Genomic DNA, 18,111 nt, shown 5'->3' with positions numbered 1-18,111 from the left:
TGAAGGCATTTTTAACACTAAAATACACCAAATATTTTATGCAGGCAATAAGATATGCAGCACACACATAAATTATATAGTGTATATACTGTATTATATATAATATAACATAATAAATAATATATTATATAGTATAATATAATATTATATAGTATAATATTATATATATACGCTCTTACGACGCTTTGCAACGTTGTTTATGTGAATGTGTATATATATATATATATATATATATCAGGTATGGAGATTAGCACTCACGGTTTTGTTGCAGGAGGCAGATGCTTGTCCCATAGAGAGTATGTAGACATATGGAGACCAGGGGATCCTGATAGCCAAAAAGAGACAGCACACTGCAGGTATGGTATCAAAAAAGTGTATTCAGTAACACAAGGCCGCCAACGTTTCGGTCCTCCCAACGGGACCTTCCTCAGGGCCAACGTTTCGGTCCTCCCAACGGGACCTTCCTCAGGGCACTGCCCTGAGGAAGGTCCCGTTGGGAGTACCGAAACGTTGGCGGCCTTGTGTTACTGAATACACTTTTTTGATACCATGGCCCCTATTGAATGTGTTAGAAAGCAGCTTCACAGTAGTTGCATCTTTTGGACAGACAAACATTTAAAGCAGCAGCAGGATGATGATATCATCTTTTTATAATATGATATTTAAAAAGATATCGTCTTGCACTTTCAGGGGATGTTTCTGTTTGTTTTTTATTCTGATACTTTTGTTCTGGAGAGATTAGGTCAAAATGGAGCTCTCCCCCTAAAGCCAGTGCAGTCTAAGGCTGCGGTCCCACTAACTACTACCGAGGCGTGCGCTGTATGATCAAGCCCCGCCCCCCAATTACTCCGGTCCCAGTTCCTACCTTGTCGCGCACCTTTCCTCAGCGGTGCGCGACAGGTTTTCAGGCAGGCAGGGGAATTTGAGTTTGGTATTCGCGACGGAGGCGTGGCCACGCCCCCGCCGGCGGCTCAGCCAATGAGGGCGAACCAGCCGCGGGACGTCATGGCCACGCCCCCGCAAACCCACAGCCACGCCCCCTCTTGTCGCAAACCTTCCCGCAGATCGCGGTGCAGTGCTGTGCATGCGCGGGCCCCCCCCCCCCCGCCGGGCGCGCGTGCCACAGTGCTGAAAGGTTACGTAACCTCGAAAGCTAAAAATGAAGAAAACCATGATTTAACACTTAAAAAGCCATTATTTTTTTTTATTTTTTTTTGGAAAGAGCAGGATATGAGTTTAATGAATCATAAACGTCAAGGTGCTATGGAGGGGGGCTGCTATTTTTAATGGTGTAAAATGTGTATAAAATGGGGCATTTGGTGTACAATTGCACAAGTTTTTGATTTACCCAGCCAATTATGTATACACACTGTTTTACTATGTGAACCAAGGGTGAAATCAAACTGCTGTGTTGCAGTGTACAACAAAGTGAGATAAATAACACATTCATCTGGTGTTTCACAATATCACACAATAGCATACTTACAGCATACAATATGAAGCGGCAGTGATTTCAGAGCTGCAATATTTTAGATTAAATTAGAAAACTGTTTTAGTAAATAAGTGATGTGCAGTATTTCTCCAGAATAGTAAAATAGTCTGGCCGGCCTTGTGCTTTACGGTGCCCAAGGTGGCAAGCTGGCAGCAGGGCCCCCCAGTAAAAAAAAAAGGGGGGGGGGGGTTTGCCTAGACAAGCTGCCCTCTTCTGGTGGTGTCATGGCAACGCGACGCTGCAGGAGGTGACCCGCTCCAGAGAAGGTACACACACGCCTCTCTCTGCCGGTCCAGGGGCCCCGCGCTTCCTCCTCTCCCCCCCTCCTGTTGGCGCAGGGATCCAACTTCCAACCGGAGAGGGGAGCTGGAATAGGGGGACTCCGCGCTCCCCCCTCCGGTTGGGTGAAAGTTGGATCCCGCCTCCAACAGGAGGGAGAGTAAGAAGCACGGGCTTCCGAAGGCGCGGGGCCCAAGGCTATCGCCATGCTCGTCTTACCCTAAGGTCAGCTGGGAAAGGGTGAAAAAGGGACAGTCAATTAAACCATAAATTAGCAAATGCCTGAATTCATAGTTCTAAGTGCCCTTTCTATGAAAATGTGCGCCTTGTGAGTTAAATCAGTGACCAGGACGGCTCCCTTTTCATTTATATGATACCGTTGCAGCTTGTGCTGCTGTAGAAAAGCAGACGTGAATGAGATGCAACTCAAGCGCACTACTTTATGTATGTTAAATGCCTTTGACCTTGGCTAATGCTCGTTAATTCTTCAAACCTACATTGTGCATGGACACAGATGCACCCCAGTCTCCAGGATGACAAAATGCGCTGAGATGAGCCCGGTTCCCATTCCCAGCATCAGAAAGAAAGCATTTGGCCCAGCCTACATGTGAGTGGTGTATCTATTAATAGCAAAGGAGATGAGTTGAAGAAAAGTGCACGGCAGGATTTCTGTCAATAGGGCACTTCAGCAGTCAGAGGGAATACTAGCAGGTCTGTCTTTAACCCTTTAACTGCCTCATAACATACCCTGAACATCATAGGGCCCTATGACTAACAGGGTATGTCATAAATGTTGGCTTCCCTTGGGGTGAACGTCATCTCAACTGAGCCCCCTCCACTTCCTGGTGGACCTGCTCAGAACTACTTGATCAGTCCAGGACAATTAGCCGCAACCATTTACCATTTAGCATTGGGCGTGTCATTCCCGGGGGACAGTTTGCCGCCACAGGTAATGAATCCCCTAACGGTTAACCCAGTGATTCCCAAACAGGGTTCCGTGGACTCCTTGAAGCAGTCTCAGGGGTTCCTCCTACGGACCACATACCCCCCACCCTCCCCCACTGGGGGTGGTTTTTTTTGATATTATTTTGTAGGGTGGATTGAGTGAGAGGGGGGTAATTGACGGAAGGTAGGGGCGAGTGAGAGAAGAGAAGGGGGCAGGAGGGAGTGAGTGAGGAAAAGAGGGAGTAAGAGTGAGACACAAGGGATAAATACATGCGAGGCGGGAGGGGGGAGAGAGAGTTGGTGAGATGGATTGGAGAGAAATACATGGATAGATTGTGGGAAATAGAGGTGGCTCGTGAGGTGTGACATTTTGTGACTGACCCCTGTCGAACCTAATATGTGTCCGCCAGATAGGGGTTCCCCGAGATTTTTCGAAATACTTCAAGTGTTCCTCCAAACAAAAAAGGTTGGGAATCACTGCCCTAACCCCTTACCCTAAACACCCTTACGTTAACCCCCTAAGTCCAAAAATCTTAACTCCTTGACCTAAAAAGCTTAACCCCTAATCCTAACGCTAAGCACCTACCTCAGGGCAGAAACGGACAACCTTCCCACATTGGCTAAAAGTTCCTTTTTGACACTTGATTGCTACCCCAAGCGATCACATGGTCACGGTGAGAAATTCCCCTTTCAGGTGCAGCGGCCCCTCCAGCACTCAAAGTGCCTGGAACCTGTATCCACAGTGTAGCACATTCAAGATCTCATATCTGTCATTTGACATGTCGACTATTTTCTCCGACCGCAATCTTATCATATTGACTGTTTTTTTCAGTATTTTCTAAGCTGCAACAACTATTTTCCTTGGAGTTATGTAGAAACTACTAAACGTTTGATCCCATCAACACAAGCGGCACAATTAGATGAGTCAGGCGACCTTTAAATTAACTAAGCAACATGCTCAGAGCCCTGTCAAGATCAGAGAGGAGTCTATCAATTGTTAGACATTGATGTCACAATGATTCCATGTATTCATTGTGGGTACAGCCTGAGCTGATTATCATGCTGATCAAAACTAATCAGGAACGTGGAATAAATAGGTGGTAGGACTTCAAAACATTAGCACCATCACTGCATGAGAGAGATGAGCTTTTATATGCACAAAGCAAACACACTGCAGCCGGTTTTGTGCCAGTAAAATGTTGTTTCTAATCGAGAGTTGAAAAACATTCTGGATTCAAATCATCTTACACGTGACTACTAGAGATAAAACACAATCGCATCATATTTCATAGCAGTTTTGTTCATTTCAGTTGTGAGACAGTCTAAGTTGAGAATAGAAGCTGAATGTACAGTAGTAAACAGAAACCTAAGTGTCACGGGAAGAAACAAAACTAACTTTTGGACATACTGTATTATCGATGCTTCTTTTTCAACTCTAGGGTGTGACTGATAGAAATGTACAATCTCAAAGCATTTTGTCATCCTGGAAACTTAACAAGCATAAGCCAAGGGCATTAAACATACATAAAGCAGTGCGCTTGAGTTGAATCTCATATTAAATGTCTGGCTTTCCCATAGCAGCACAAGCTGCAGCGGTATATAAATGAAAAGGGAGCTGCCTCGATCACTGATTTAACTCATAAGGCGCACATTTTCATAGAAACGGTTACAGTTTCATAACTTAGATCTATGATTTCAGGCGTTTGCTAATTTATGTCTTGATTGACTTTGTCCCTTTTTGACCCTTTTCCATTGTGAAATGTTACCCTAGTTTTCTAGTCTGGAGAAATACTGCGCGTCACTAATTTACTAAAATAGATTTGTAATTCATTCTAAATTATTGCAGCTCTGAAATCGCTGCCACTTTATATTGTATGCTACTGTGTGATAATGTGAAACACCAGATGAATGTGTTATTCATCGGAATTTGTTATACACTACATACAGCACAGCATAGTTTAATTTCACCAGCAGTGGACACACCTCCTCCAGGAGGCAGAAACGGTGCACAGCCGTGAAAGAAGCCGCGACAAAGGCCCATGGGCTGAAACGCGTCAGAGGATCCGACAGACTTTTTACCTGATGTTCCAATAAACGCTTTTTTTCACCACCACTGCCTGCATGCGGCTTCTTTCACGGCTGTGCACCGTTTCTGCCTCCTGGAGGAGGTGTGTCCACTGCTGTTGTCTGTTCCCGGTTGCACGCCGGATGGCTGTCTCTCCTGCCTGTGCAGTTGCTGCGGGGGATGTTCCCCACGTCTACACGGAGAGGACTCCAGGCGATCTGCAGACTGTATGAACTATCACCTTTGCTACTGGCTTCTACTGCTCCTTTAAACCGTGAGTCCCCACATATAACCCTTCTGGTGCTCTATGGAGAGCTAATTGTTTATAGTGAGAGGTCTACACTCATAGGTTTATAATATGGAGATTAGCCATGATCATATTCATGTATTTATTACCAAGACACAGCCATTATACTGACTCTTTGAAGCGCCTGAGGAGTTCCGCTCATGTGGCGGTACAGAGAAGGGGCTGCCATGTCTGCATGCGCAGAACGGGGGATGCCGAGGTCGCGCATACGCATAAGGGGGGATTGCAGGTCTGCGCATACCTGCAGGAGACGCCGAAAATCGTCGGTTCTGTTTTCCGGCGATTTTCACTTTGCAGAAGGGCCATAGAACGGAACCCGCCATATTAGCGGGACCCGCCTGTATACATAATTGGTTGGGTAAATCAAACTTGTGCAATGGTACACCAAATGCCCCATTTTATACATATTTTACACCATTAAAAATAGCCCCACTCTCTAGCACCTTGGAGTTTATGATTCTAAGTCATATCAAGCTAATATCACTGCTCTTTCAACAACAACAAAAATGGCTTTTTAAGTATTAATCATGGTTTTCTTAATTTCTAGCTTCTGAGGTAACCTTTTAGATTGCACTGGGCTTAGGGGAGAGCCTCATTTTGACTTAAAGCTGCAGACCGAGCAATATTCTACATGTGTTTTTTGTTTCTTTAAATAAATCAGTTCTGTACAGACATACCCCGCTTTAAGGACACTCACTTTAAGTACACGCGCGAGTAAGGACATATCGCCCAATAGGCAAACGGCAGCTCGCTCATGCGCCTGTCAGCATGTCCTGAACAGCAATACCGGCTCCCTACCTGTACCGAAGCTGTGCGCAAGCGGGGAGACTATAGAGCCTGTTACAAGTGCGTTATTTACATCAGTTGTGCACGTATATGACGATTGCAGTACAGTACATGCATCGATAAGTGGAAAAAGGTAGTGCTTCACTTTAAGTACATTTTCGCTATACATACATGCTCTGATCCCATTGCGTACGTAAATGCGAGGTATGCCTGCACTATGAGAAAATACTTGTAGCATTTTTTTTAAATTCAGCTCTGACATGTTTAATGTATTATAATGTAACAAGCATTTTTTGTTTCTATAGCAACCATTTACAAAGTCACATCCCGTTTCTCTTCTGAAACAGTCTCTGACACCCCCCCTTTTCAGCCCTGCCCTCTCTAGCAGTGCACCAATTGTATCTAGTGACTGCCTGGTCACATGATCTTCCCCACAGAACTTTGCATCTTTGGTCCTCCTCTGCTCAACTGACAGCCATTTAGTGAACTTCTGAGCTGAATCTTCGCCGATTGATCACAGGAGAACAGATCGATTGGCAATTTAGCAATTGCTTATCATTGTATGGATTGTATTGATGCAGATATTAAAGGGGAATAAAAATAAATAAAAATAAAGAAACGGCAGCTTGGACTGCTGCTTTAATGTCTCCTGAACAAAAGTATCATAATAAAAAAACAGAAGCACCCCTTGAAAGTGGAAGAAGAGATCTTTTTAAATCTAACAATATAAAAAGATGATCAGCACGGACAGCTGCGTTAAATGTTTGTCTTCAATTTGCACATCAACAACTAGTAAATGTGCTCAGCCTTTTACAGAAGATATACTAAGGGATGTTCTTCCATAAACACCTTCTGGTGCTGAAGGTCCCTTCTGGCCTGTTCACTGGAATGAGCTGTAACGTGTCTATCTGCATTAGAACGTAACTTATAGAATAGCAGCAGGTAGTAAATATAGGCCAACATGCTGGGTTTCTGGGATCTCTGAATGAAGCATGACATGGAGTAAGAAGTGATGTTTTTATACTACAAGTGATCCATTGCCCTATGCCAAAGAGCAACACCAAATTCTGCCTTTGTGTTTGTGTGTAACGGTGTTTCCCCCACCCAATGGGAGATTCTGCCATTACAGCGTGTGTGGTGCATGCTACCTGTTGATAAGCAGGAGGGCTGAGTCGTCCGCCGATGGTTCTGGGGACACAGGACAGGTTTCTGGGGTACATACCCAGCTTAATTCTCTAGCAGTGCAGCGCCTCCATCTGTCGCAGGCTCCAGGTGTGTGGCGGCGATCTCCTACGATAGAAATGGATACCTCTCCCCCCAATGAGATCTCACACCAGGCCGGAAGTATATAAAAAACAGGAACGGTTTATTCGGTCAGCGCTCACAGGCATGGCAGGTGTCTGCCCAATGTAGTGTCTGGCTTGGATATCCAGCTGTAGGATGGTCCATGGGCCTGCACTATGGGTCAAGGGCCCCCGCAGCAGTCCTAGCTCTTCCCTGCCCCTCTAGTAGAGGCAGGGGAAAGGTACACCCTCACTCTCCCCCGAGGGGAAGAGGAACAGAGAAGGCCCAATGTTCAGGCAACCTGTTGTGTGACCTGCCTCTCTCATGTGGGGAGAGGCACTAACTAAATTTGGGCGACAATCCCCTTAAGTACAGCAAGGAGAAGGGCACCAGGTCTGACCCAGGATTGGGCAACCCAGGCCTGGTTCCACCTCCTCCCCTGTCACTCAAGAGCATTGCAGGGACTGGGGAAAACCAATATTAACTACTGGCAGGCCTGCTCTTACCAGGGCTTACTGCCAGTGAGGGCAGTCTGGTAGCCAAGAACCAGTCCTGGCTACATGTGTATTCTGAGGTAGTACAAACTGAGGGTATTCATCTGGGTATATTGTAAGGATTTTGAGAGGCCCCTTTCCTGTGCTTCTGCAGGAAAGCAGTATAGGCATAGAGGCTTCACCGCAGGGGTAGGAGAGTCGCTGCTACTGAGAGTGATCTCAGCCCCAGCACTTGTTTGCTTCTCCCTCCACAAGTACAGGAGTACACCAGTATAAGCTTTCTCCCAAGCTGTGTGATAACATCTGACCACAGGAAAGTGTTGCAGCTCCGTGAAAAAACAAGTGTTTTTTTTTTTAAATATATATATTTTACTATAACCTGATCTTGGTCCTTCGCTTGTTATTGTGTCCGCAACGCTTTCTCACTTACTCTTTCATCACTGTCCGTGCCCCGTTCCCCACCCCCTGCTTTTGCTCTGTGCTGTGGGCAGTGCATAGTGAAGTGTTCCCAGTTGAACATTTTATTAAGAAAAGTTGGAGGAAGTGCAAGGACAACACGCTTGTGGCTTTTGTCAGGATTATACTGTTTCCCACCATCTGTGCTGCGCATTTACAGCAATGCAAATACAACAACATTTGTTTTTTGGGCGGATGCACATTGTCACAAAGCCAGCATGATTAAATCCATGTCATTCCTCCTTATGTGTCTCTGCCATTTGTTTTTGTTCACAATCTCTAATTCAGATCATCCGTATATATAAGCACAATTTGTGCGGCCAAAGATCCCATTTATTGAAACATGCCAGGAATAAAAACTTTGATAATGATGGGACCCCCCTATCAAGTCCTCTTATGTTGAATAATAAGAAATGGTAAGCTTAATGTTGAGAGCGTTCTCATTTAATAGTATTAAGAATGTTACTGAACTGCAAAATCAGATGATCTCAGTAATCTGTGATTTCACATCATCCTAACACTTGTGTGTTGTGTAGCATCCCCCTCGAATTTCAAATGTGTTGTTGGCTTGAAGGAATTATTTATTTTTTTACTTAATTTGTAGCACCTTTTAAATTACATACTTTTTTTACACGTTAAAATAAAATGATCTCTGCAGTCCTAGCCCCCTTCTACTCCCCCCCCCCCCCCCACACCCACCAACTCGGTACACTTTTTTAGTACGTATGTAACATGCCATGGATTTGCCACATCACATTAAAGGAACAGTCCTTCTGTTTTTTTGTTTTACATTTTTACAGACTAGGGACTTGACTCTTTTTTTGTTTGTTTTTGAAGTGAAACTTCCTTAGTGGCACCTCATTCGTGATGGGGCAAAAAAGAATTGTGGAGACAGAAATGAAACGGATGTGACGTCAGTGCTGGCAGTTGAGGCCGGGCTGTGTTCTGGCTCAGCCCGACCCCAACACTGACATCACACCCGCTCCACAAATCAGATGCGGCGGCGGCGGCGATAGCCGCCGGCGCCGCTCCTAATCACCCCCCACACCCCACCCAGCCCCACACCCCCCACACACCAGGGCTCATGGAGGGTATCCGCCGCCGCAGCTCATAACGAGCTCTGCTCCCCCCACCCGCTGACATGCGGCGGCGGCGGCAGCCCTCAAAATTTAATTGCCGCCACTCCTGACTCCTGCTGACCTCCCTCGGCCGAGGCATGGAACGGGGGGGGGGGGGGGGGGTAGAGTGAGCTGCGTTCACCACAGCACCAAGCCAGCTCCCGCTGACGATGACACGCTGCCCCCCTTCCCCGCCGACACTGCCTCTGCCCACGCAGCACTTCCGGAGGGGGGGGGGGCCTTTATTAGGTATCTGCCCGGTGCCCGGTGCGGCCGCGTCTCGCCGGGGGGTGGGGTGGGGTGGGGGTGGGGGGGGGGGGGGTGGAGGTGGGGGGGGGGGCGAGGAGAGACTCAGGCAGAGCCGCCGCGGGTCCGCAGCTCTGCCTGTCTGTGAGGGGAGTAGGAGTCTCAGGCAGAGCCGCCGCGGGTCCGCAGCTCTGCCTGTCTGTGAGGGGAGTAGGAGTCTCAGGCAGAGCCGCCGCGGGTCCGCAGCTCTGCCTGTCTGTGAGGGGAGTAGGAGTCTCAGGCAGAGCCGCCGCGGGTCCGCAGCTCTGCCTGTCTGTGAGGGGAGTAGGAGTCTCAGGCAGAGCCGCCGCGGGTCCGCAGCTCTGCCTGTCTGTGAGGGGGGGGGGGGGGGAGGAGAGTCTCAGGCAGAGCCGCCGCGGGTCCGCAGCTCTGCCTGTCTGTGAGGGGGGGGGGGGAGGGAGGAGAGTCTCAGGCAGAGCCGCCGCTGGTCCGCAGCTCTGCCTGTCTGTGAGGGGGGGGGGGGGGGGGGAGGGAGGAGAGTCTCAGGCAGAGCCGCCGCGAGTCCGCAGCTCTGCCTGTCTGTGAGGGGGGGGGGGGAGGGAGGAGAGTCTCAGGCAGAGCCGCCGCGAGTCCGCAGCTCTGCCTGTCTGTGAGGGGGGGGGGGAGGAGTCAGGAGAGAGGGGGCAGGACACAGAAAGAGAGACACACATACAGTGACAGACACACACACATACATATATACATACACTGACTGACACACATGCACACACACTGACACACATGCACACACACTGACACATACACACACACTGACTGACATACACACACTGACTGTGAATAGGTTAGGGGGATGTGTGAGGTGCAGGGGGGCTGCGCATACGTCACACGGTCACACGCACGCACATGGTCACGCACACACACGCACATGGTCACGCACACACACACAGTCACACGCACACACACACAGTCACACGCACAGTCAGTCGCGCGCACAGTCAGTCGCGTGCACACGCACTGTCACGTGCACTGTCACGCGTACACGCACTGTCACGCGCACAGTCACACACAGTCACACAGTAACACGCAGTCACACGCACAGTCGCACAGTCACACGCACAGTCGCACAGTCACACGCACAGTCACACAGTCACACGCACACACACAGTCACACGCACACACACACAGTCACGCACACACACACAGTCACGCACACACGAGGAATTCACGCTTAGTGCAAATACAAGGGATGTGTACGCATGTTCTAAGTCAAATTTATTTGCGTTTTGTCAATGAAATTGTATTTTGATTTTTAATTAAAACATCACCAATACAAATACAATTTCTGTGACAAAAGTCAAAGAAGTTTCACTTACTATGCGCGTGCACAGCACACACAGTTTTTTTTTTGCTGTTGTGACCCTTGGATCACAAGATATTTACTCTGATTTAATTTCATCCACCCCCCTGCCCCCTCCCCCCCCCAAAAAGAAGATGACGGTTGGAGTCGTCCAGTAGCAAGCTGCAGTTTTATGCTCTGATGGCATTGAAGCTTCTGATTGGCCTGTGAGAGTGAGGCTTAGATGGCAGCCATATTGATTCCTGAAAGAGACGAGGAACACATGCACATACATTTCTCAGGAACCAGGGGTGAGGGGGAACGGTATATGTGATTAATATAGCGCTGCTCAGCTCCAAGGAATGCCTGGGTTGAGATTCGGTAGGAAAAATAAATGTGTGCCTGGAATCGCGGCTTAATTCTTACATAGGGACCTTATGAATATGTAACTGAAACCGCAATCACCAAAATAAATGTCAGAAAAATGGAAATATATAGCTGGTGCTTAAAGGGTTAATGTATGATATTAACAGTGTTGATCAAAAGAGATTTGATCAGAAAGGTAACCCTCTATATAGCACTCTAAACCTATATAGTATTTAATTATGGACATAAAGGGTTGTCCAACAATTAGTGCTGTCAGAATCACCGTAGAAGTCAAAAATAATAAAATTTTATTACGTCTTAATTGACTTTAAAAACACAGATGCAGTATCAAAAATCCCCATATGAACGTGGCTATAGTGGTTATTGATACCAAATAAATATTGGAAATCAAGCTATATTTTGCAATATCCAATATTCAAAATTGGATATTGCAAAATATAGCTTGATTTCCAATATTTATTTGGTATCAATATCCACTATAGCCACGTTCATATGGGGATTTTTAATACTGCATCTATGTTTTTAAAGTTAATTAAGACGTAATAAAATTTTATTATTTTTGACATCTACGGTGATTCTGACAGCACTAATTGTTGGACAACCCTTTATGTCCATAATTAAATACTATATAGGTTTAGAGTGCTATATAGAGGGTTACCTTTCCGATCAAATCTCTTTTGACCAACACTGTTAATATAGGGACCTTATGGTTAGATGCATCAATGGAAAGAGAGTGTGTCAAGTGCACAATTTTCTTTGTTGTGCCATACAGTATGTAAGAAGCTTGTTAGTAAATTCTTATATCTGCCTCAGATTATTAACCATGCAGTTTTACACCACCACAGACTTGGCCGATTTTTTTTACATAGAGAAGAGAAAAAATGGAGTAACATAGATGGATAATTTTATCTATTTCATTATGATACGTGCACTGAGTAACATACTCTCCAAATTGTTACCTGGTACTGAGGGCACAAACGGGTACAAGTTGAGTGTCTTTGTGTACTGGTTTTGCTCTGAAGAAAAGGTGCTACGCATGATCACAGGGTGCTGTACACGCATGTCGCCGTGCATACTCTTAGCTTAGAGGTGGGCAACTCCAGTCCTCAAGGGCCACCAACAGGTCAGGTTTTCAGAATATCCCTGCTTCAGCACAGGTGGCTGTCTTCGAAGCAGGGATATCCTGATAACCTGACCTGTTAGTGGCGCTTGAGGACTGGAGTTTTCCACCCCTCCCATAGTTGAACACTTGTATCACCACATAAACAGCGAATAAGATGGATTTGCTGTGTGCAGTTTTTCTGTTGCATCTTTTCTGTATAGAAGTTTTTTGGTAATATATATAATAGCTTTTGGATGGTTTCTTATGCCTAGTATGGCCTTTCTTTTCATCTCTATTCCCGTTTAGGAAGCTCTGCAGAGGATCATCACAACTCTCGCCAGCAAAAATGATGAAATTCAGAACTTTATCGACATGCTAAACCACAGATTAAAAGGTGTACAGGTATGTCTTGTTTATCAAAGATTTATTGGCAAGAGCTGTACCTAAAATGAGTCCCTACTCGGCAGACTTTTCCAAGGTCACAAGGAGAGCTAACACTTGGATTCGTTAAACCATTTTTGTTGTATTGTATTCCCACTGAGTGACTCCTTCATTCACCATCCCATTCGCCAAAAATATTTGTTAACTATTTTGGCACCACAAATAAGTTATCAGGTGATAACCATTATATTCCGTTGTGTTTTCTGGCTACCTCTGGCAGTGGTATTGCAAGTTGTGGTAGCTGGCATACTATGATTAAGGACACTTTCCCAGGCCAAACTCAACAACACATCTGAGTCTACAAATACATTATCTGGGCTAATCCTTTGCTTATTGATTAAGCTTTGCGACCCTAAAGTCGAAGGCAAAATAAATACTTTTGCTATTAAAATGCCAGAAAATTGATTTTATAATTCTCCTATAAAGACAGTAAGCATTTTCAACCATTACAAGTGTAGAAATTTCACGTCTTACCACTTGCCACGTTTCTATGCAAAGGACAAGTACAGTATGCCTGATCTACTAATGGTGACAAGCAGTGGCAATTTTTACCAGCAGGAAAAAAAAATGTCCTGGAAGACTTCACATGCCTTTTTAAAGGTGATTTATCGCTGTTGTTTTGCAGGCAAACTCCTCCAAAGTGCTTTCAGACCTGGATGAAGAGTTTGACGGTCTATACTCTCTACTGGATGAGATGAAGGAGAGCATGACTAATGGTATCAAACAAGAGCAAGCCCATAAAACACAAGAGCTGCAGGTAAGAATGTGTCTCTTATCTCTATCTTATGGATCACACAATCAGCTCACAAGAGGACAGTGAGCAGATTTCTTTTTTTTTCCCCAACTAATTTTTGTTGGATTTTCAACATTTGTTTAGGAACAATTTAGAAACAACATAAAATAAACAAAAGAACAAAATCATCAACTTCACTTAAGTCTCTCTTCCCCCCCCCCTCTTCAAATATTATAAAATAACATTACATCAAGTTATACATAGAAATCAAATTCGAGACTGATATGGGATAAGATAAATTAAGGGGGGGGGAAGGGGGGCTTTGGCACCGTCCTAATTCAGACTCCCAGATTGTAGAGATGGGGAGAGGAGCTCCCCTTAGTGTGCTCTATAGAGATAAAGTGGAGGTGGTATAGTGAATAAGGACAAAATGGATTAATATGAGGGGACTGAGATCAATGAGTCTGGGTGGTGGAATGAGCTGGAATATATCATGAGGAGGATATCCAGTCCTAATAAAATAATCCACAATGTGTCCCCCCTAGGAAATAATGATGTGCACAACCTCTCCATGTCTGGACCCAGTACTATAAAGATAATAGCCTCTGTACCAGTCCTAAAGTAAATACACGGTGTATAACAGAGGTGTGAGGGAAGGAAAGGGGAAGGGAGGGGGGTAAGGAAGGGAATAGGAAGAGGGGGGACACTTTTCTGTGACCGGTAAATGCCTCCTGATAGTGAGAAGAGTTGAGTCTCTGTTCTCTGGTTACTCACGGGACTTCTGATGCTATGTACATCTACCTCTGATTGCTCACAAAGAGTAGGGGCGCCGTTCCGATGTCCTCACGTCGGTGAGCTTGCTTTAGTTGGAAAAGTCGCCGTGACGTCATCTGTCGGCGATACGCCGGAATCCCACTGTGGCACCGACCTCACAGGGAGCACTTTCCTCGGCCGTGCGCTCCAGTTGAAGGTGTCGCTATGACGTCACGTGTCTGCGACTCGCCTATACCGGCGGCTCACCGCACACAGCTATATCACCTAGCTGGCTGAGCACTGCATGCTCCGCTAGACTATGAAGGGATCCGACAGGCACCATCCACCACGGCTGTTGAGATGTAGCAGCATAAAGGAACAGTCCCCAGGCGTGCTCCAATGTATGAATGGAAGAAGTTAGAAAAAAGAAATTGGGCATTGCAAATCGATGAGGCTGATGTGGGTTGATAAAAATGATTTATTGGGGCATAATAAGCCAAAGATTAAATCAGCACAGGAGTCCCCTGACGCGTTTCTCGCCTCACAGGGCGCTTTCTCAAGCTCAGGGAATCAGCTCAGATTCTCGGATACCTTGAAGCACAATGCTCTGGTCAAAATCCTACCCTGAAAACGTTCTTGCAGCTCACCGCCAGGAGTCCCTGCTTCAGCACAGACCAGAGAGGTAAAAAGGGGCATAGGGATTTGTGTATCCCGGGTATAGTCAGGGGTCCCTGGTTTAGGGGGAGTCCCCCACGGTATATACCCAAACCCCTGGACCCGATATAGGGGTTCGGGGTATCTCCAACTATGTATAAGCTTGCGAGAGTGAAATTATTTCTAAGTTCAGCTTCGGTACAATTGAAGCAACCCTGAAAATGAACCTACGCATTATTTGAAGCAACTTTAAATAAAACCTCTTATAGGTCTAGGAGCTCTGAAAATGAATGTGTATGTTTTTTCATCAGATCCCTGGGGATGGGGAACAGAAGAATTTTGTATGATTTTTTATTAACATGGTGTATAACAGTGCATATGTATATGCCCTGTATATGAACTGGGGAATTTCCAGGTCTGTGGTTCCGAGAGATCAGATGGCCACCAGGCTTGGTGCCACTGTGTCTGGACTGGTCCCGGACTTGAAAGTCTCAGAGATGGCATGGTGTTAGGGCGGGCAGAGTACTGTAGTTACACTCAAGTACCCACATCCTGACATAAATAAGGGCTATCCGGCAACCATTTGCCCAGCCCCAGACTCTGAGTAGTATGGCATAATGGGGGGTTCAATATGCTAAGTGGCAGAGTTGCCAGGTTGGCGCATGCCCCTTAGCAGAATGGAAATCAGTGGCCGCCCGGCTTCAGAGTACCTGCAACTCTGTGATAGGCTGGTAGGAAAATTCCCACGCGCTGATTGGCTGTAGCGTTTTGTGAATGGGACTCAAACTCCTATAAGAAACCTTGCAGCCAATCAGGTCAAGAGATTCTAAGCTCCAAGACCGCAGCGGCAGATTTGAATTGACCAAAAGATGCTCTATGAGAAATAGACGCGAACCGGCTTCAGAAATTTCAAGGCGAGAAATTTTCTAAGTCCCACTTTTCGGGCCAAGTTCTCAGAATAGAACGTAGCGGTCGCGACTGGAACTACAAGCCGAAAAGAGTACCAGGACGTTTGGTACCATCTCCCGGTCAAGGGATTTTGGCATCTCCGGAGCTGATGCAGCGGTGGTGTCTGGTAACGCATGCCGAGTTGAGTTCCAGGACTTTTGCGGGTACATCCCGGTCAACCAAATACATTGTTTTAAGGACTATCTAAACTAGGAAAGGTTAGTTTTTTTTAGCCCAGATTCCCCAGTAAGTGTTTTCCTCTGTATAATTGTAATCCACTGTGTGTACGTCTGTTTCAATGGAATAAATGACAATTTGTTTTACTCCTTGGTTTTGCTCAATGAGTGATCCCGGTTTAAAGGTGTAATTGCCTGGTCTCCCGTGACACTTCCCCTTTAAGCTCCAGATTTACCACAATGGCCTGCAGATATTTCTCAAATCCATCAAAGGTGGAGAGGCCATTCCAAGGGGAGCTGGGGATATGCCACCTGCCACACTCCACCCAGACACAAGCATACCCTCGAAATTCAGCAAAATCATACCCTGCAACCCCAACCCGAGGCAAAATATAACTTAAGGGGTCTGATATGGCCTGTATACAGCAGAGGAGTCGTTGGTTGGCCCAGCCCACCACATGCCTGAGGTCGGCGCCCCCCTGTTCTGAACTTTTTTGTGAGTAGTTACCCACCTGAGACGCTGGCTTTCGTCAGGCTGAGCCAGGGCGTCTTTCTCATCTGCTGGGCTCCGGGTTCTGTGGGGACTTCATGCGTGTTCACTCTACCTGAAACCTTACTGTGCTCACACGAGGTGTGGCCTGATTGCGGCTTTGTTTCCACTTCTGTGGTGCTGGTTGTCTTGTCCACACTGGCCTTCTGGGTGGTCAGAGGCAGGATTGATTACAGCAGGGATACAGTCAGCAGCGACTCCTCAGCCCACAGTACTTATCCTTTGGCATTATTGCTGGTGTTAAGTTTAGTTATAGGCCTTAGAGATTGAGTTTGCCTCTGTTTAATGTCAATGTTATATGTATATAGTGAGGCTCTTTCTCTATTTAACAAAAAACAGACTAGAGTAGGTGCTGTCTCATGGCAAATGCCTACCCACCTAGGTCATTGAGGTGAGGAGTGTTTAGGAAGTTACAAAAGTTTTTAGAAGAGTATCAATGTATCCTGAAGGATAAAAGGGTATACTGACTGTCCCAAATCATAACACTACTACACACTGCCTCACCCTCACTCATCCCCTCCATCCATTTATAGTTCTGTTTTCTAGAGGCAATTTCTAAGATACTCTGACTCCGTACAGATTATAGGTATTGGTTCCATTTGGTTTTCATCCCTTCTCCCTTGGTCCTCACTGTCTCCGTTCTGGTGAGCTTCACAGGTGGCATTTGGGGCATATAGCTCAGAGAGCTTGATCCATCCATCTTATAGGAGGTTTACGTGGGCGAAGTGTCGGTTGGCTCTCTTGGGAAGGAAGGGAGAATTGAATAAAATATAAAAATGAAATATAACTTGCTGTACCAGTGTAACATATGCCAATCTAGCAAATCTTAAAGGTTTATTAATTAGATTATTCTTTGTTTTCACCCTCCCTGTAATGACTTGCTGTCTCTTGTTCCCTCTTCCCAAACTTACTCTCCTCCATTATGCCCTGCTCCTCTTTGCACTCCCTCCTTCCCTTTCTTTGCACTCCCTGCATTACTGTCTTCTCCTCTCTGTGCATACTACACTCCCTCCTCTCCTACTTATCTCATCTGTCTCCTTGCTGTCTCTCTGTTTCCTCCAACTCAGCTTGCTGTCTCTCTTTCCCTCTCGTTGCATTCCCTCCTGCCCCATATGCACACTGCTCTCCATTCCTTCCTCCTCCTCCCTCCTTGCTTTCTTTCTCCTCCCTTCCTTGCTCCTCTCCTTGAGGTTTACCATCACGTTTTAAGTTATGGTGGGTGAAACAGGCAACAAGAAACTTCCACCGTATTGCATATAGCAAATAAAAAGATCACTTGTGTGCACATTCACATGTCTTAGGCAAGTCTGCAACCCTGCCTTTCACCATTATCCCCAGCATGCAGTGCTTCCACTGCAGCAAGGGATTCTGGGAAATTACATGCAAATGAGCACACGTGTCGCGTTTGTCTGAAAAACCATTGTTACATGGAGTCCATATAAGCTAATGCTGGCTGTTAACACAGCTTTAAAGCACAGCATGGGAATCGGATGCAAAGCCAGAGAAACCATTCACAGACATGTTTCAACCTTAATGGGTATCATCAGTGTGAAGTTGGT

General features: G+C 46.1%; 1 protein-coding gene across 4 annotated transcripts in view; it reads left to right on the top strand.

Annotated features, from left to right (window-relative positions):
• FSD1L (fibronectin type III and SPRY domain containing 1 like) overlaps positions 1-18,111 on the top strand; it is an 83,428-nt gene that overhangs the window by 14,997 nt on the left and 50,320 nt on the right. For all 4 annotated transcript variants that reach the window (XM_075594607.1, XM_075594598.1, XM_075594591.1 and 1 more), the window contains exons 2-3: positions 12,604-12,699; positions 13,364-13,495. In XM_075594607.1, coding sequence (XP_075450722.1) covers positions 12,604-12,699; positions 13,364-13,495 — 228 coding nt within the window. The remainder of the gene's footprint in view (positions 1-12,603; positions 12,700-13,363; positions 13,496-18,111) is intronic.

The sequence above is a fragment of the Ascaphus truei genome, chromosome 1 (genome assembly GCF_040206685.1).
Source record: "Ascaphus truei isolate aAscTru1 chromosome 1, aAscTru1.hap1, whole genome shotgun sequence".
NCBI lineage: Eukaryota > Metazoa > Chordata > Amphibia > Anura > Ascaphidae > Ascaphus > Ascaphus truei.
This window is presented reverse-complemented; position numbering and strand designations above follow the sequence as displayed.